The sequence below is a fragment of the Aegilops tauschii genome, chromosome 7, assembly GCF_002575655.3.
Source record: "Aegilops tauschii subsp. strangulata cultivar AL8/78 chromosome 7, Aet v6.0, whole genome shotgun sequence".
In the NCBI taxonomy this organism is placed as follows: Eukaryota; Viridiplantae; Streptophyta; class Magnoliopsida; order Poales; family Poaceae; genus Aegilops; species Aegilops tauschii.
Window position 1 is genome coordinate 621,638,657 of NC_053041.3, and position 19,803 is coordinate 621,658,459.

Consider the following 19,803-nt stretch of genomic DNA (forward strand, 5'->3'; position numbering starts at 1 on the left):
CCCGGCCCGTCTTGCGCGATGCTTCAGCGAAAGCTCGCCTATTGGATGCACACGGGCGTCCAATAGAATCTCACAACCAGCCATGGCCATGGCCAACTTGGTACGAGCTTCTCACCGCAAGGGTGAGGGAGCGCGGCGGTAGCTCCGATTATCCTCCTATAGAAGATATGCCCTAGAAGCAATAATAAATGTTATTATTTATCTTCATGTTCGTAATTAGGTTTATATTCCGTGCTATAACTGCTATGGTTCTGGAGTCTACAATAACACGAGGCTAGGAGGAAGACTTATATGCACATGTGGAATAATAAACGGATAGATGAATTCCTAGTCTCGCCTCTAAGACTAGATCAAGTGTTGCATGATGGTTCTGTTTTTCTGATCGAGTCTTGTTCCAGTAACCCCATACTTGATTCGTACTACCACATGTCCCTACCATAGGCAGGGTATCGTTCAGTAAGTTTTTTGTGCATGGTAATACATGTCTCATTCATATCATAAAGAACAAAGTACAAGTCACGTATGGACCGACATGACAAAAGTGAAAAGATAGTAGAACATCTCTGAGCTTGACACCAGCGCTCGTCGCCTACCTCCGGCACCACCACAGCAGCCACCGAAGAAAAAAAATGACGGATCACCTCCTCACCCGAGCTCGACGCGGCTCCATCGCTGATATACAGCTTTGCGGACCTCCAAGGTGCCTCACCAAAAGTGAAGCCATTGTCGTTAAACGAATCAGACCGGGGCAACACCCCGGACACGCCATCGAACTCCAGATCTGGCACCCCACCACGACTAAGACACCGAAGGAGGAAACCATACCTGTCATCCACGAACCACGAACCCAGCACATGTTTCGTCTTCCAGATGTCATCGATGCAGACCACAATCTGCATCCGCTCCTAGACTACCTCCCAAGCTCCACGCCGACGCTGGAGCAAACGTCGTCCCAACGACGGAGCCCGAGGACACAGGTCCACCACGAGGATGCCGTCGTCGCCACGCCATCCTTGCTTGAACAGACTGGTTTCCAAATCCATCTCCAACCATAGGACCAATGGCCTCGTCAGGGAAGGATACGGATAATCTTTATTCAGCGTCGTCATCGTCGCCGCCGAAGCCAAGACGATGAACAACCTAAAAACCTAGACTAAAAGGGAGTAAAAACGATCCACGCGCGTGGATCCGGCGACCCCCCTCACCACCGACGACCGTCGCCAGCAGAGGGGAGCCGCCGGAGGACGGCGCTGAAAGATGGCCTCTCCTGGCGGCGGCTAGGGTTCCAGCCGCCAAGGAGGAGAGAATAATGATCTGATAACCCCTTTCCTGCACACACCGTACAGAGAGGCCATAGGGAATGATACTATTGGCCCTAGTAGTCATGTCACTTGGTCCGGGGGCATGAATGCCGGTCTGGGACCGAAGCTGAGTATTCATGCTATTGGAGGTCGTTGAGTGAGGCCTTCCCACTTAAAGTTTTACTTTATCATAGTTTTGGGTGATTCCTGGCTTGATGGATTAAAGCTGGTATGTGTAGGTCAGGTGTGTTTTTAACCCAAAGACCGTAATCGTAATTAGTCAACATCACGGGGTTGACTAAAGAAATCATTTACTTGTGGGTAAAGAGTACAACCTCTGCATAGTATAAGACCTATTCGAATAGTCGTGTCCGCGGTTAAGGACTACAGTTTGGGTTGGTCAAGTGTATGTCTCAGTGTGAGTCTCCAGAGGAAATAATTAAATTGATCATGGTTCATTTGGCAGGATAATTATTGACACCACTGGTGCTATTATGAATATTATCGTTGACATCAATATTATTGTGGACTAACATTTTCCTCTTATGTGCAACCTTGAGTATCTCTTGGGATGGCTAGACTACATGAGATACTCAGGGTTTTTTTTCTGAGTATCACTTGGGATGGCTAGACTACCCGGATACTCAGCTTTATTTTCACGACCTCTTGACGCATCGCTTTTAGACACCCGCTTGGCATTTCTTTTCAGGACCTCTCGAGGCGTTGTTTTTAGACACACGTTTGGCATTTCTTTTCAAGACCTCTCGAGGCGTCATTTATGGACACCCGCTTGGCATTTTTCTTGGAATCCCTCGGGCGGTCCAACGCCCGATGTTCCATTTCATTTCCTAGATTTACTACTAACATGATTTATTTATTCTTCCGCACCGTATTAATATTTATCATGCTATGATTTTCGGTCAGCACATGCATATAATTTAATTCATCATGAGCATATGCATCTGGTATATCTTTGTTCATCATGTTTGTGAGTACATTCAAACGTACTCACTGGCTTGTCCCTGACTATTGTCTTGGCCAGGTCACGTTTCAGAGAATAGCACTACGAAGCCCCGCAACCTAGGATTCGAAGATAGCAGCCACGCGAGATAGGAGTTATCCAGATCAGTTGTTCCTGTGGGAATGGAGTCCCATCAACGCTGGAGATCCACGAATCGCTTCTGTTGTCCGCCACTAGAAATCATTGTTGTACTCAATGGACCTTTATGGTCTTGTACTCAAATTCTTGTAAATGCTTGGAATTCTGTACCGAGGGAGTGTGCACCAGCAACAGTAATCCTGAGGCTGGTGATGACACAAGGTTCATTTGCTGGGATTTTATGTCCTGAAAAACCGGCCCTGACAAAGACTTAGGGTGTTACTCCCAGAGATTATTAGCCCTACTCAGAGTGCCTTTGACCCTGGTAGACTCATTACGGATAATGTGCTAATAGCTTATGAGAGTTTACATGCAATAAAACAAAAAAAAGGTGGGTAAAGATGGTTGGTGTGCGGTGAAACTTGATATATATAAAGCCTATGACAGAGTTGAGTGGGTTTTCCTAGTAGCAATGTTGTTGAAACTGGAATTTCATGAGGACTGGGTTAAGATGATAATGTGATGTGTCTCTTCTATTGAATATAAGGTGAGATATAATTCAGTGGATACGAAATCTTTCAAACCCTCCAGAGGTCTTCGATAGGGCGACCCACTCTCCCCATATCTGTTTCTCCTATGTACGGAGGGTTTGATGGCCCTACTTTCTCATGCGAACAGAGTGGGGACTTAATGGGGGTCAAGATCTGTAGAGATGCACCAGCGGTAATGAATCCACTCTTTGCTGATGATTCATTAATTTTGATGAAAGCTAATATTCAGAATGCAATGTGCTTGATTTATATTATGCTCCTTCTGGGCAGCTTGTTAGTGTGGACAAATCAAGAATCTTTTTTAGTCCTAGCACCAAGGTAAATATGAAGGCTCAGGTTTGCTCTTGTCTAAATATCATGACAGAGGCCTTGAATGACAGGTATTTTGGACTACCTGCTACTCTTGGACCAGAGAAAAGTGATAGATCAGTTAATTATGAAGCTTACGGGGTGGAAGGAGAAGTGTCTCTCTTCGGGACGGAAAGAAATTTTTATTAAGTCTGTTGCTCAAGCAATACCAACTTATACGATGTCGGCCTTTCACACCACGTACTAATTTGTTGCAGATTAAAAGTACAAGCATTCACACCACGTCCTCTATAAAAGGCTCGTCATTTCTTTGCTTCTCCTTCACACCCCACAATTCTGCCAATAAGACGACAAATTCCAGTATCGTCTGTATCGATATCGACACATCATCTTGCCAAATATGAGGTCGGCTACCCTGACGCTGCTCCTGCCAGCAGATATTTGGGTGTTAGTAGTGTGGATGTCTTTTTTTTTTCTGACACAGGTGATGATAGATTAACTGGAGAAGGATTCATAATTTTGTAATGGTGACAACTGCCCATGATCTGCTGGCGTTCTCGCTTACCAACTCTTGCATATGTTTTATGTATGTGACGATGTGTAACCTCTGTTTATACTTGAGAAATCTGGTGTTGTTCTTGCTTCAAAAATCTCATTTCCTGCTTGTGCATTATGGTTTCTGCAAGTGTATTGGAAATGTGTGTATGTGTTCAGCTCTGTTTCTTGCTTAAAATCTCATCTCAGTTCCTGCTTCCAAGTGTCCGTTGAAATACCCTTGCAGTAGAGCCCAGCGGCCAAGCAGTGCTTCCTCGGACCGTCGGATGGCGGCGGCGACAGCGGTTTGATCCAGAGCCAGCGAGGCGAGTTCCACCACCTCCGCTTCGACGACCCAGTTTGAGGCGGAATCAATCGGAGCTCATCGGCTACTAAGCTCGGCCCTCGCGGTGTGCTCCTTGCATTCTTCGTGTTAGAAGGGAGAGAGAGGATTGATGAAATAGTTGTTGTATTGCTTAAGCCTCGTGGGAATATATATAGGAATACAATGATCAGCTTAAAGTATAAGACAAGGCAGAGTAATATCCTAAGCTATCCTATATTTCCTAATAATCAAGGACCTCGATAAGGACCGAACGGTCGGCCTGGGCAGGCCCCAGACCGAACGAAACGTTCGATCTGGGAGCGCACTCTACCGAACAGAATCGTTCGGTGCAGAAACGCTACAGCCCGAACCCCTCCTTCACCAGCCACTTGCAGGTAATAGAAAGCGGGCCAAAAAACTGGGCCCAGCATAGGCACACAAAGACCCAAGTATTAAAAAGCTAGCAATTGCACACTAGGAAAACAAAAGCACAAAAATTCCCATGGCAACATTTACACGATTCTTCCATGGCAAAAATACTTGTATTCACATGGCAAATTTTAGTTTAATTTGCCATTGCAGAATTTACTCTATTTTTGCCCTTGCAAAATTTACAAGGCAAAAGTACTTTTATTCGCATGGCAAGTTTTGGTTTAATTTGCCATGGCAAAATTTTATCTATTTTTGCCACGGCAAAATTTACTCTATTTTTGCCATGGCAAAAATACTTTTATTCACATGGCAGTTTTAGTTTAATTTACCATGGCAAAATTTACTCTATTTTTGCCATGGCAAAAATACTTTTATTCACATGGCAAGTTTTAGTTTAATTTGTCATGGCAAAATTTACTCTATTTTTTACATGGTAAAAATACTTTATTCGCATGGCAAGTTTTAGTTTAATTTGCCATGGCAAAAAATAATTTTATTCACATGGCAACTTTTAGTTTAATTTGCCATGACAAAAATTGCTCTATTTTTGCCATATTACATTACATGAAAAAAAAATACTTTTATTCACATGGCAAATTTTAGTTTAATTTGCCATGGAAAAAATAACTATGTTTTTTCCATGGCAAAAAAGATACTTTTATTCACATGGCAAATTTTAGTTTAATTTGACATGGCACAGTTTACTCTATTTTTCCATGGCAAAATTTACACTATTTTTTCCATGGTGAAACTATTTAGTAAACGCAGATGGTATCTATAAAAGAATGCGAATGCATGCAAGTATATGGAGCGCAGCCTACTTGTTTGGTTGAAGAAGCTGCTGCCATGCATAGAAGCACAAGAAACATGAGCTGATTGGAAAGCTACTGACATACGCTCTTTCCATGTTGTAGAACAAGGTTGTTTTCCAAATTCTGATTGCCGAAACAATGCAAAAAACACAAAAATCAAACAAGCTGCCATGTTCTAGCTAACACAAATTCCAGAAATTTGCCATGTCAATGAAGGTGAATTTGGCATGGCAAAAAAAAAATTCCATCAGAAAAATAAAAAGTATAAATTGCCATGGCAATAAAAGTTAAAATTTGCCATGGTGATTTATGTAAATTTGCCATGTCAAGAAAGTTAAATCTGCCATGGCAAAAATAGAAACGGAAATTTTACCATGCCAATATACTAAAAAATTGCCATTCTACAAACTAAAAGTAGCCTTGTTCTTAAAAAAGGTAAACTGTTGATGATCAATTTTGTTGTGTACAGATACATGGCAAGTTTAGACAAAGTTTGTAATCTAAAAGTGATGGCAAATGTACATATCATGGTGGTATGAATTTTTTGGGGCACTAGTCACAAAGGCAACTTTATGGAATTCATAGCATGGCAAGTTTCATATCTGATCACATGGCAAAAATCGTAAAAATCATTTTTTTTCTCACCATGATATCATGGACCAGCAGCAAAAAAACGACACTAAATGGAAGCAGAAGGAGAACATTGTGAAGCATCATGGTCCCATTTCATTCTACAGTTTCAAAAATGAGGAGGCATTCGTTTGCTTAGAGGTACAATTTCTCGAACCTATTCCAGCAATTCCCCTGGACGGCACACCAACACCAATGAAATTGCTGTCGTCGCCCAATCCCTCCCCAAGCCACCTCTCCCCCTCTGTCCAGAGCAACTACATCGCACACCCTCTGAATTCAGACAAAAATTCAGAAGAAAACAGGACTTACCGGAGGCCGAGTTCCGCGCCTGCGCCGCCCACGGGGATGGCGCCGCCGAAGGGCAGGACGCCAGGACACGTAGCTCCGCACCTCCGCTGCCTACGGCGCTAGAGTCCGCCGCCACGGCGCAGCCAGGAGACGCTCGTGCCGCCACATCGTCGATCACCACCACCCGCGACATCCCTTACCGTAGGTCATCATCAGCACCCACAGCTCCTCCGTCACACCTCCTCACCGCCGCCACCACCTCGAGCTCCCCGCGCTCGCGCTCGAGCTCCCGCCGGGATACATGCCGCGGGCATCGGTCGTAGCATAGCCCAGCGGCCTCCTCCGCCTCCTCCCCCATCCCCGAAGTCCAGCCTCGCTGGTCGCCTCCGTCGAAGCCACGACGCGCGAGCTCGGCTCCACTTGTCCTCCTCGAACGGCCGTCGTGGACGCACTCCTCCTCAAGCGGTGGAGAAGGAGGGAGCCACGTACGGCGGCGAAAGAGGTTGGGCGCCGATAGCCGCGACCAGAGAAGGGGAGCTGATGGAGACATCAGAGGGACGAGCGGCGCTGCCGGTGGAGCGCGGGGGGTGAACACGCCGCCGGGGGAGAAGAATCCCGCGCGGGGAGGTGGGCGGGCGGTCGGCGTTGGAAGTGAGTGGGGATAGACAGGATAAAGGAGCTGGGATCGTTCGCGATGGGGTGCGAAAACGCCGAACGCCCTGGCAATCTCACGTCGCACACCAGGACGCATTAAGATCTGTGTAGCAAATCGGACGATAATCAACGCGTTCGGCGGGAATCCTTAAAAATCAGACGTTCGGGAGTTATTGATCCCGATAATCAATATACTCGACACTTCCCATCCGAGTCCCAGGCAGCTCGCGTACGGCAAGTTGGTGGTGGGATCGGTGCCTCCTCTCCCTCCCCCTCTCAGGCTTCGAGAGTTGTCTTTTTTGCGAGAAACTTCTAATCTATTCGTCTTTAATTATGAAGAACAACAGAGGTAATAGGGCATGTTCCCTGCCTCCTCCTCATCTTCAGCCCCTCTCAAGATCCAGCAGCAGTAGCTCGAGCGCTCCTCGCTTTCTAGGCTAGTCGTAGGCCGACCCGGGCACATCGGTGGTTAACAGCGACTGCATGCGGCGGGCGATGGAGTGGAGGGGAGTTTGGCAGTCGCTTTCCGTGTGCATGCATGTTGCCTTGTTTTCTCTTGTAGCGGCATGCGATCGATCGACGCACGCGAACCGTCAGTCTATTTCCAGTTGGATGTTCTTAGTACTAGTGGCGGATGCAAAGCAACCTCTGCTGCAACCCGAATTAATCTGTGATGGAGAGATACCAATCGACCGGCCAGACCAACCAACCAATGCCGATGCCGATGCTGATGCTGCGTGCAAGGAACACCCAAGCTGTTGTGTTATCGTTCATAGTGGAAACCCGATCGATCCCTTTCGATGGATCGTATATATGGAGAGAAAAAAGGAACAGTGACACAGTGCACTCCACTGCGCTTGCCAGATGGATCCACTCATGCGTGTCGCTCGCAGATCATGTCAGCGTACGTTCTCAGCTGGTGGTAATTCTGCTGCCAAAAATGTTCTCTTCTCCTGCCTTCCAAGCCAGACCCCATAAGGCCGGCCTTGTTCGGTTAATCCCCACCACAAGGGGATTGGAGAGGATTGGAAGGGTTTGATGTGGATTTTGACTTGCTGGGGATTTAATCCGCTCCAAACCCTTTGGAACTCTGTGGAACCGAACAAGGCCTAAAGGGAAAAGATTTAGCAAACTATAAGCTTCACGAACGTAATTCATATACTGTTTGTGACAGTAATTCCACCTTTTAGTTATATATATAATTAAGTTTCATATACTGTTTGTGACAGTAATTCCCCCATTTAGCAAACTATAAGCTTCACGAACGTCTCTAGCTAGCTCGGTGCATGCATGGTCCGGTGGCCCTAGCTTTGGTCGACAGCTAGCGACGGCGCCGGAGGAGGATCGGAGTGGGCGGTAGAAAACTCGGCCGGTCTCTCTCGGACAGTCACATCTTGCATTCTATTCACAGCTACTCCCTAATTTGGAACGGAGGGAATAGCATGTAGCAACAGCAAGTGGAGCAGTACGTTGATGGATCAGCGCCAGCGAAACAAGCACCGAGGCGTTTCCGTTTCTTGGCCTCTCGGCACATGGTGCGGCCGGGAAGGCGCCGCTAGCTGCTGCATACTACTTACGATACTAGCTAGCAGCTAGCACTATGAATTCTGACGGCCCCAGACAGAGATCGAAGCCCAGGCAGTGTAAGATGCCAATAAAAGTGCTGCGTACCACAAAGACCGTAACTTGACGACGGCCGTGCGTGCACATGCCCGCGTCTCCCGGCCCCTCAAGCACCCAAACAGCTAAACCGGCAAATAAAGACGCAATGAAAGAGGATGCTTTTCCAACGCAACGGTTAGTACGTACTAGACCACTGCATGCATGAATGGTGATCCATCAGAAGCAAATTAAAAGTGAGTACATCCCGGCCCGTCCTCTATAAAAGGGCCACAGCGCATACATACAATGGCCGTCGCCTCTCAGCCGTCGTGCTTCGCGTCTCACTCTCGATCACACACGGGCTCACACTCACAATTCTTTCTGCCAAGATGACGAGGACGGCTACCCTGTCGACGCTGCTCCTCCTGCCTCTCGCATTCCTCCTCCTCCTCCCACTGCCGGTACCAGGTACGTACGTCGTTTCATTCACAAAATAAGTAGTATCTGGATAACTAACTGGATCATGCATGCAGCTACAGATTAATAAGTAAAACTGTGGTGGTATTCTTCTTCTTCTTCTTCTTCTTCTTCTTCTTCTTCTTCTTCTATGCTAAAAGTTAATTAAACTGGGATGCATTCATGATGTCGATCTGTTTATTCCCTTCTTCTTATTGCTGCAGCTCCGCGGGGCACTATCTGCACTAGCGAGGGATGTTTATTCTGGGTAGCCTACGCCCAGATAGGGTGCCCTACTGGTGCGGTCTGCGACTGGAACGGCGTGTGCAGCAGGCATGACTGCAACTTCACCTTGTGCAAGAATTATGGGAACCACCCTGCAGCTGCAACCACCTTACTTCCCTAAGAAAAGATTATAGCATGTCGATCTAGCTAGCTAGTAGAATAACCATTATACGTACCTGAAACAATATATAAAAACACGTACAGCTATGCAACTATATTACTTGTTTCGTCGCCAAATAATAATCGTCTGGTCTGCGTTCTCATGCGTGCCATCATCGTCTTCGTCCTTCTCTACGCGCACGGATTCATTTGAGTTGGAGCACCACCGAGCCGTCGATTTCGCCCGTCTTCTCCGACTACGGCCGCCGTTCATCAGCACCGATACGATTCATCGCCGATAAAGCATCCCCGAGCCCACTGACCTGCCTCGTGTGCTGTGAGCTCCACGCCATTCCTCCCCTTGTACTCCTCCTTGCGCACGTCCTCTAGCCGCGTCGGTCACCAGCCCGAGCTCCGGCCGTCGCCATGGCCGTACGTCGAGCTCCTCAGCTTCAACAAGCGCTGCACCAACGTGTTCCTGGTCTGGTGAACCGTTGATGCCTCCCAGCCGCTCCGTTTGCTCCAACTCGCGCCCTAATTAACGCCGACGCCCGCAACCATCGAACCCCGGTCGCCACTTGGCATGTCGCCACCGCCACAGGGCATCCCCGACAGCCCCGAGGCCACCAAGAAGCGCCGCACCTCCGGCTCCCCAGGGCACCCACCCGCGCGTTCTCCCATCTCCTGTGGAGAAATTCCGGCGAGGTCCCGCTCTGCCGCCGCTGCGTTCGGTCGTCGCCGGCGCGCGCCGTCAGTTTAAACCGGGCCCTGGGTGTCACTGCCAGTGGGCCCGAACGGATTAACTACTGATTAGTGCTAACCCTAATTGCTGCTAACAGACACTTACATGTGGGTCCCAGTGCTAATAAAACAAGGTTAATAAATATATTAACTCTGTGTCACCAATAGGTGGTCCCCACCTGCTAGTTTGACTGGTTAAAGATTGACCCAGTCAATGCTGCTGGCTTGCTGACTAGGCAGCCCTGGCCCAATGTCAGCCTCAGTGGCTAGCCCAATGTTAGGTGACAAAAGAATTTTCTGTGCATGATTCGAATTAAAAATAAATACTCCCTCCGTTCCTAAATATAAGTGTTTTTAGACATTTTAAATGGACTACAACATACGGATGTATGTAGACATATTTTAGAGTATAGATACACTTATTTTGCTCTGTATGTAGTCACTTGTTAAAATCTCTAAAAAGACTTATATTTTATACATAATAAATCATTTAAACTTTGAAAAATCATATAAACTAAACCATAGCTTAGATGAAAATAATTTATATATAAAAATGATTAGAAAAATATGACAAACCAAAATATGCCATCCATATATCTGCCACACCCCTCTAACATAATGAACATGGAACATTTGCACCTGGATCAACACAAATTGATGTTGGATATTAATATACTACTCCCTCCGTCTCATAATATAGAAGCGTTTTTTACACCGACAAAGGAAGTATTTTACAATTTTCAGTAAATAATAAATTAATTTTTTTTTATTGTTTTCTCCCCTTTTACGATCTAATTATACTCACTATTTATATACTACCATTGTTTCTAAATGTAAAACGTTTCGGAAGTTTAAATTAAATTGTCAAAATGTCTTATATTAGGAACTGATGGTGTGATAAATTGTATGATTTTTTTTTTACTTTAGGTCAATGAATGCACATTTGATCGATATAAATGTATACTCCTACTTGCTGTAACTTGCATAAAAAGGAACAAATAGGATAGTAGATCGACTGAGAGTCACACTGAGTGTAGCGTTGTGGTATGGCTACAGAGAGGACAACCATGTATCGAGGAACTTCTGTCTCCTAAATTAACTCTATGATTATGAAATAAGACTCTTGTATCCTTGCAAAAAGGAAACTTGCACACAAAAATTGTATTCCAAAGTTTCAAGCAACTGAAAATGGTAAACAATACCTTTAGGATTGGCCGTTCATCTTCCACCTCGAGAGCATTCCCCACAAATCTGTAAGTTTTCATTTCCTTCCTATATATTTTCTCTTCCTACTTGATGTCTCACCTCTCCACCTGTACTCCCCATTTCTATCGCACTTTACAGTCCCCCCTACCCCGTAGCACATTACCTTGCTTGTTGCCGTCGCGGAGGAGATGCATATCTCGTTCTCGATCCAACGATGGCGGCAACCGGTTCGCAGAGAAAGAAGTCCCACTAATCTCTTCATGCTCGTTCCAAGTTCGAAGTACCTTTTGGCGAAAGAAAAATCCGCTTCCTGACACCGGGGAATAGGGATGGTTGGACATGACATGATGGGACTGTTGAAATATATTGTTTGCATCTCTCTACAAGTTCGGACTTTTAAAGCAACTGGCTGAAGCATGAATTCAAATATGATATCCGAACCAAGAGGTCTTGAATTCAAGAGCCTACCAATGCAGTATTAAAAAATAATTTTGTGGCCTACATCGATCCTACGTCTAAGGACCAAAATAGCGTAGATGTGACAGGGAGTGAAATATATTGCCCGCCTCACTGAAGCTTGAATTCAATAGGGACAATAGCCCAATGAAGCTAGTTCCTATCGTCAAGAGAATGTAGAGCTTAGTAATGGCAGTACAGAGGCGAGGAAAGCGATAACACAATTGTTTTTTTTTTCAGGGTAAAGCAAAGCTTTATAACTTAACGATGCTCGGGTAAATCACCCGATACACAAACAGCCACTTGGGCCGGTACAATAGAGTTTCACTCAAAACATTCATTCGATAAACAAAGATGACCTAACTTGGCTAGTTCATGCGCAACAGATTTTGCAGTATGGCAGGACAAACTCGGGGAAGGTAGAAATCCAGCTTTTCCCTAGCCGGTGGTCTTTCCCTAGCTTATCGGACGGAGGGAACCGATGGTTGTTTCCTAACAATACGCGATCCTCAAGGCGATATTTCAACTATCATTTTCACTGGAAAATGTTGTTTCAAATAGAACCAATTTCACAATGCAAGAGTTACATTTCACAAACGAATTTAAAACAGTTTTAAATCCGGCTTGGTGTTATCAACATCGACATTTTTTTTCTTCTCTAACAATGATAAAATCTAAAACAACCTACATTGCGGCACCAAATGTTCGGCGAGCTCTTTATGTTGGACGATCTCTTAGCTTTAGCAGGCAATGCGGCTATTACATAACTCACGTTTCCGTGCACACCAGAAAATGAAAATAGTCGCGTAACATATATCTGAATGCAAGCAAAGGATGATAAGACAAAAGAAAAGGGAAAAAACAAATGTACAGCCCATGAATAGCACTTCAAAAGAAAAAGGAAAAAATGCAGAAGTGGAAATATTTTGTTACAGCAAGTTACCTTCCTTCACCACCACTCCAGAATACAGTTTGTACAAACACCAGTGCATCAGAAAATACCAAATTGGTGTCATAATGCAACACCCACAAAACTCTTGCCGTCCCGTATAACAATATCCTACGCAAAATGAATGAGAAATGGAAAAGAAGAAAGCAGCTTAAGCCACAGTGAAGCTACTAATCAATTTACAATTTCCCTCACATTTACAAATTACAGCTACATTTTCCCAAGTGTGTATATGGTGCCGAACAGCTCAATTGTACTCTCGCCGATCCTGATGGGTACGGGAATGTTGAAGACTGTCACGCCACTGCACGCCTGCATATGCAAAGAATTTGCTATCCTGTTCTACATAGTAACATTTTCGAAATGCAGACTGGCGGATATCCGTGAGCCCATTGTTACAACCCATCTCCTGTATAATATGAACACCTAGCGCCCAAAGATATGAGCATGTCCGAATTCTCCATGGCTAGCCCTCGACGATATTAGCACAAACATGTCCACAGTAGGCTAAATGGACGATGGAGCCTGAGCAGTGAGCGTGTACGATCTACTGCGACAACTCACAATCTCCAAGCGACGAATCATAGTGGAAGAAGATTCCGGATATACTGCCGGGAAGCACTGTTTCGTCCAAGGCCGAGTCCTAGGCCGAATGGTGTCCTCTCATTCTTCTTGCTGTGGTCGCAACACTGAGAGGAACCACCTTGAGTGTGAGAGTTTGAGTTGGCATGTGAATCAGCACAGGCATGGTCATCGCAATTACCATGATGGGAATGGCCCTCGCCATTCTGTGAGACTGCACTTGTCATCTGTATCATTCCTATTTCTTCGTCAGTGCGTGATGCATGCTCGAGCCGCTCAACGTCCTCATTGTACCCGTTTACCAAGAAGTCTGAGCAGTTCTTGCGCACCCCATGGTCGAACGGGTTTCTGAATCTGCCAGCTGGACCTCTTAGATAAGTGTATCTCATGGAATTGGCCATCTCGTTGGTTGTGATGTTCCTTGCTATCTACAAGGGAGAGAAATAAGACATGAAGAAGAATACATGGTACAGATCAATATGTCCCTCCTGTAGTCCAGGGAGGCTATAACTACTGGATGGAAAACATGGTCCCACACATAAACCTCACAGATAGCTTCATAAATCAAATAAGCAGACAATGATGTTTCGCACCACGTGGCACATGTGGTAAGCAATCCAAACAATTCAAAGAAAAAAAAGACAATGATCTTTCGCATCTAGCCTTGGTTTTAGCTCTGTTCAGTAATTGCATTCTTGACTTTGCTATTGAATTCCAAACATGATACAGTTTTATTGACAAATGTCTAACTATATTGCCTGACCAATAATGTTGTGTTCATACTTGATAGGTCATATACTCATGAATGAGCTGACAACGACATGCCAATCTGGCATATCCAGCAATTTCCATAGACAAATGATCCAGCAAGGCACAAATATCTGGGAAAACTCTAGTAAAGGCGTTACCGCAGTAGCATACTTTCCGTAAAAAAAGATCCAGCAAGGCACAAATAATGTTATGTTTAGCATGTTTTATACAAGTTCATGCCTAGTTTAGTTAGCAACCAAAAAATGTTGAAGATTGTGCTACAAGGCACAAGCATATTGGTGGCTTCATGATTTTAGAATCAAATAACAGATAACTTGGTTTTCTTACGTAAAAGCATCAAGATTTATAACATTAAAACTTTAAATACCTGGTATGCTTGAACTCCAGTTAGACATGCAACACCAAAGAAAATGAAAAGGTCCATCATGAAAAAAGAAACAGCTCCAGTATGGTAAACAACAGAATAGCCAAGCCAATCGCCAAAGGATGCTGGAGAAGCTGGGTCACTTACAGTCCCTGCCAACAAAAACAGTAATGAATCATACAGAACATTTCCAGTCCATGTTGCAAGGAAAAGCCACGGAAGACTTAAGACTATACTTATGATGGCAGCAGAACCAGTAATGATCATTGCAATTACTTCTAGAGTGATGAACATGAAGAATTCCCATTTGTTCTTCTGCAGTTACATTCCACTATAGATTAGACTGAAGAACAAGCAGATATGAAGAGAATAACAAAATTCAAACAAAAAGTAAGGAAAGAATCAGCAAGTGATAAGCACAGGCTCTTCATAGCGTTACTTTCTTAAAAGTAAGGTGGTATCATAACCTTCTGTCTACATAATATTCATCAAGCAACATAAACTGTCCAATACATCTTCAGAATAGGTGATAAGTTTTTTTTTCTTTTTCGAGAAAACGCAAGAGACCTTTGCGTTTCATTGCATTGAAAAGAGAGAGTTTGTTGTTACAATCCTCCTAGGAGGTAGGTTACGGAGCACAAGAAAGAAACTAATGCACATCCCAGGTCAAACGCAGAATGGCAAGAGGTGATAAGTTGATAGCTACATTTGATCACATGTAGGCACATATGACATGACTGAAAAGCCTACCTTGCCGACGCAATTAGATACCCAGGGGCAGTGATGGTCAAACTGCTCAACACAGCGATCACATGTAGAACAATGTTTCGAACGAACAGGTCTGACAATCTGTAGAACGACACGTTCAGAAATCAGAGACCTAAGAATATAATTCTAGGACAGAGACAACTAATTCATCACTGTATAATGTAGTAATGTACCACTTACTTTGCAGGTTATACAAAGCTGTGACCAGTTACCAGTCAGAAGTGCAGGATTGTCTAACTCCATCTTCAACAAGGGTTCCTAAAGCAAAATGGGATTGCAACATTTTGGAATATGCTTAAACCTTAAATTTGGTAACGCGTCTAGAATAGCAAATGATCATAAAGGTGCTTGCAGCAAACCAAATTACTAATCTTTCAAACTTACATCATCCCTTTGATTATGTGAGTCTCTTGTATTCGCACTGATGTAGCCAGGGTCTTTCCTGCAGAAAGTAAAAGCAAATTTTAGATCATAGTGGTGTTGCTTAATGATAATTAGGTCGCTTGTCTCTAACTGGGTGGTAATAGGGAAGTAGCACTGTATTTTAGTAGAGAAAATTTGAAACACATATATACGTTGCAATGGCAAAAGAATAATGTTTAAATAATTTGCCATGTACGTAACACATACAAGAGTAATCTAAACAGGATGTCATATATGAGTGCAAATATGCAAGCAGACACATAATGAACTCTGCCACTGTCTGAAAGTATTGTCAAGAAAAGTGGTAACTGACAAGAATCAACATGCTTGGTGGATTCAACTTTTTCATAACTACTCCCTCCATTCCAAAATACTTGCCGTGGTTTTAGCTCAGAACCAAAACCACGACAAGTATTTTGGAACGGAGGGAGTACTAACCAAATGCTTCAGTACCTGCTACATTTATAGAACATGACCAAGCCAGCAGTTGCAACGAAAACTCCGGACCATGCAAATAGCCCAAATGCTGGTGTCATACTCATGTTATATTGTCCTGGTAAAAAGGAAATATAGTAAGCACCGCAGTACGGAAGAACAGGGCGAGTGAAAAGACATTAGAAACGCTACTTACCTGCTATAACAGAATGTATATATGTAGCAAGCAATACAACAGCAATACACCAAAGAAGAGGAGCAAGCCCTACTTTTGATAGCTTTGCAAATGTCGGATTCCCATTACATCCACTGTCATGTACCCTTCTAGCATTGTCCTGTAAGAAATCAAGCAAATCAAGTCTTCAGATTCTTCTTGGAAACAAGAAAATAGATTTCCCCAGTTCAAATATCAGCAATACAAGCCCTTTCAACTCAAGATCAACATGATCGCCTTTTTGCAGATAATATACATTGAGGGATAACTGAAACAGTTAATCTACAAGGCATCATAAATAATTGAAGTGAAGAAGTCTTAATCTATGAGTGCAATCAGCCAACCACATGTAAATACTAAACAGTTAATCATTTCAATTCCTAAGTTCAAATGGAATCTGCAAAATATCTGTGAGACAGTAAGAGGAGAGGTCACAAAGAAGAAAATATATTTTCCTCCTTGGTTGCATCTATGTATGTACAAGTACCAGTTTCTGGTATTTTCCAGCCAAACCAGTATCTGCTTTTTGTTGTAAATATAGCCAGTTAGACATGTCACTTGACTGTACTTTTATCAAGTCTACACATAAAATTACCAGGTCCAGAAAGCATGTGCATCATTCAACAAATTCACTAACAATACCTAATCATGAAACTCAGCCTTCATTAACGATTTTAAACAATTAGAAAGCAGGCATGCAAAATCTATAGTGATGCAAATTAATATTGCTTATAGTTTTTGTCTTTATGCAAATCAAAATAATTACTAGACAGAATCCCTGTTAGTAGATGATAGTAATTGTGCATTGAGCCACCGAGGTGCTGGAAATAGCAGCTCAAGTAGACTATAGAACAGAAATGACATGGTCCGTGTTGTTACTCACAAGAAAAAATGCAACTTGTCGATGATTCTTATCAGCAGCAAGCTGCGCTGGAGTTAAACCAGTTTTGTCTTTCACCATCAAGTCATCCTTTTTCCCAGCCTGAACTAGCACAGTGCATGCCTCTAGATTACCCCGGATAGCAGCCCAATGTAAAGGAGTACAACCTACGGCAGCATTTGTCATAAAGAAATAAAAGTCAAGCTCCATGGCTAAGCTGCTGTGTTCTATTTACAGGCAGAGCAGTGAATAAATTTAGCACATGCCTTCCTTATCCTGCCGCGCCCTATGAGCATCCAAATACAAAAGAAGACGTATCGAATCTGCGAACCCCTTGTAAGCAGCCCTACAAGGTAAATAAGCAACACATAAGAAAACAGAAATGTAAATGTAAAAGCGGGTCCTAAAGTTCTGTTCAGACATATGTTACATAATGCACCAGCAGAAATAATTGGTAGGCTAATGAGTTACTCAAGACTCAAGAGCATAAGGTACGAACAAACCAGTGCAATGGGCTTCTTCCATCGTTGTCAGGGACATCTGGATCGGCATTCCATTTTGCAACAATGTGATAAATAAATGCTGTCTGGCCATACTGCGCTGCAACATGTGTGGCCTGCAAACAGCAGTATATTGATTTAAAGAGTCGTAACAAATTCAATGCCACATGTGAATGCCGTTGATTCTTGCCTTTCTTTTCATGTAGAAAAAATCTTATAGCCAAAGGATTTTTTTGTCTATTACAAATCTCTTATCGTGTAACTTGCAGACAAACAAGATGAGAATAGTTGATCAATATCCAACAATTAGCTGTCTATCAGTTGTGAATGAACGTTGGAGACCCAAAAGGAAACACAAAGGCAAAACAAGGGCCAAAGACACGGAAGAAGCCAGTATGCAGACCTGATAGCCATATAAATCAGCAGCATCCACCTTAGCTCCCTCTTTCAGAAGTAGTTCAGCAACTTGTATGTGACCACGTACGGAACTCCAGTGAAGTGCTGTCTGCCCGGTGTGATCCACAGCATTTACATCTCCACCATGCTGTCCAAAGACCACAAAATCATCACCCAGCCAATATAGAAAATTATTCAGGCAACTACAAGTACTGCATGGAAAGCCCATCCACGCACTCAAGTAAATAACAGACATACTACTGATTGCCATGGGGTACGCTACATTGTATGAGCAGACTATCCCGACCGAGCCCACCATACGCTCATTCGCTTATACTTGAAACTGTGGAGGAATTAAACGGGAACAAATGGCGAATGCGACAATGAACAAGCTGCTGTGCGCAAACGAATCCACAAGGTACAAATTCATGCAGTTAACCAACTCAAATACACGGCCTCGAGAAAATTCCCCTCATTGTAAATCATGGCTGTCCAAACCTACCCAGCCACGGCACTAGGGCATTCAATCATCCCCTCAACCGAGTGTGGTTAGTTAGCACAGCAAATGAGCAGCTGAAGGAACTCCCGCCGCCACATTCCAAGATTATGTATGCTTCGTGCTACAATCCTACCAAGGCGCATGTCCAATTCCAAGCGTGGTGCCGCGAAACTAAAGCTGAGAGGGGGCGTTAGTACCTCGAGGATGTACTGCGCGGCGGCGACGCGGTTGTTGAGGACGGCCCACTGGAGCGCGTAGTAGCCGGAGGCGTCGGTCCCGCCGACGGGGCGGCCCTCCGCCTCCACCAGCCGCTGCAGCTTCTCCAGATCGCCGTACGCCGCCGCCGTGTACACGTCGTCCTTGAGCGCCTCCTCCTCCGCCACCTCCGCCACTGACGGCGCCTCCGCCGCGGCGGGCGCAGCGGCGGCGGTGGTGTCCTCGAGCACCTCGATCTCCGACGCCATGGGCGGGGATCGGGGGTTTTGGGGAATTGCGGGGCCGGTGGGACGGGAGGAGGAGCTCGGCCCGGGCTGCTGCGGTGGTTGGTGAGAGCGTGCGTGCGTGCGTTTGACTGGGCGTTGGCGGCGAGGCGACGGCCTCCGGCGACGCGGGCGGGCTGGTCTCCGCTCTGGTGGTGGGCCGGAGGCGGAGAACGCGAGAGGGAGCGGGGGAGGGGGGAGACCCGGACCGGAGAAGGGGGACGAATGTGGGGATTTTTTTGCGTGCCGGGACCTCTGTTTTTTCCATATTTTCTAATCGGGCTACTAACCTCGATCAATTTGAAAATCGATGAATTCACTCAAATCAACTTGCAGCTACAAAAATGCTATAGTGCATGTCTGGTTTTAAATCAACTTACAACGTCAGATAATGATTGTTGGAGCTAAATTCAAACACGGGTGGACACAAAAAAGGCGTCGTCGAAGTGGGTTGGGTCGCGTCGGCTTTGCTGTCTGAGTTTTTTATTTTCTTATACCTCTCGAACCATGTATGTAAAAAAAATTAAAAAAAAAGATCATCCGAGTCTAGATGGCGAATACCCAAAGATGATCTATGTGGACGGTTGCGGCCAACCCACCCCCTATCCCTTTGTCGTAAATTTAACCAACATGGGCGACTGCGGCAGGAGCATGACAGATACTTTGAATTCGTATTTGAAAGAAGTTTTCAAAGGTATAATTTTTCAGTAAAATGATTTATGTATTACTGGTCTAATTTATGGTCAAAGTTGAATCTCAA

The 19,803-nt window shown here is 44.7% G+C and overlaps 1 protein-coding gene and 1 long non-coding RNA gene across 4 annotated transcripts; one reads left to right on the top strand and one right to left on the bottom strand.

Annotated features, from left to right (window-relative positions):
* The first annotated feature begins 8,874 nt into the window (after positions 1-8,874).
* LOC141026486 (uncharacterized) lies at positions 8,875-9,544 on the top strand. Its single transcript, XR_012188688.1, has 2 exons — positions 8,875-9,008; positions 9,221-9,544. It is a non-coding gene; the product is annotated as an uncharacterized lncRNA (long non-coding RNA).
* A 3,163-nt stretch (positions 9,545-12,707) lies between these two features.
* LOC109787079 (protein S-acyltransferase 24) lies at positions 12,708-19,283 on the bottom strand. Of its 3 annotated transcripts, XM_020345638.4 has the most exons (14): positions 18,762-19,282; positions 18,073-18,213; positions 17,673-17,785; positions 17,436-17,515; positions 17,173-17,336; positions 16,272-16,410; positions 16,094-16,193; positions 15,602-15,659; positions 15,398-15,475; positions 15,200-15,298; positions 14,686-14,764; positions 14,453-14,601; positions 13,496-13,742; positions 12,708-13,421 (listed from the first exon to the last, which is right to left on the bottom strand). In XM_020345638.4, exons 1-14 carry the CDS (start codon positions 19,026-19,028, stop codon positions 13,396-13,398), a joined length of 1,740 nt encoding a protein of 579 aa, XP_020201227.1. In that variant the 5' UTR covers positions 19,029-19,282; the 3' UTR covers positions 12,708-13,395. The 3 variants fall into 3 exon arrangements, 2 of the variants coding, with proteins under 2 accessions (XP_020201227.1, XP_020201226.1); XR_012189880.1 differs by lacking the exon at positions 14,686-14,764; XM_020345637.4 differs by having other exon boundaries at positions 12,708-13,742; positions 18,762-19,283.
* Positions 19,284-19,803: the final 520 nt, after the last annotated feature.

Bases quoted from the DNA above. Each gene is read 5' to 3' on its own strand.
- LOC109787079 (XM_020345637.4), bottom strand. From the start codon at position 19,028: ATGGCGTCGGAGATCGAGGTGCTCGAGGACACCACCGCCGCCGCTGCG. The intron at 15,660-16,093 runs GTACTGAAGCAT...TACTTTCTGCAG, and splicing joins ATGTTCTATAAATGTAGCAG to GAAAGACCCTGGCTACATCA. The intron at 13,743-14,452 runs GTATTTAAAGTT...TCTCCCTTGTAG, and splicing joins CTGGAGTTCAAGCATACCAG to ATAGCAAGGAACATCACAAC.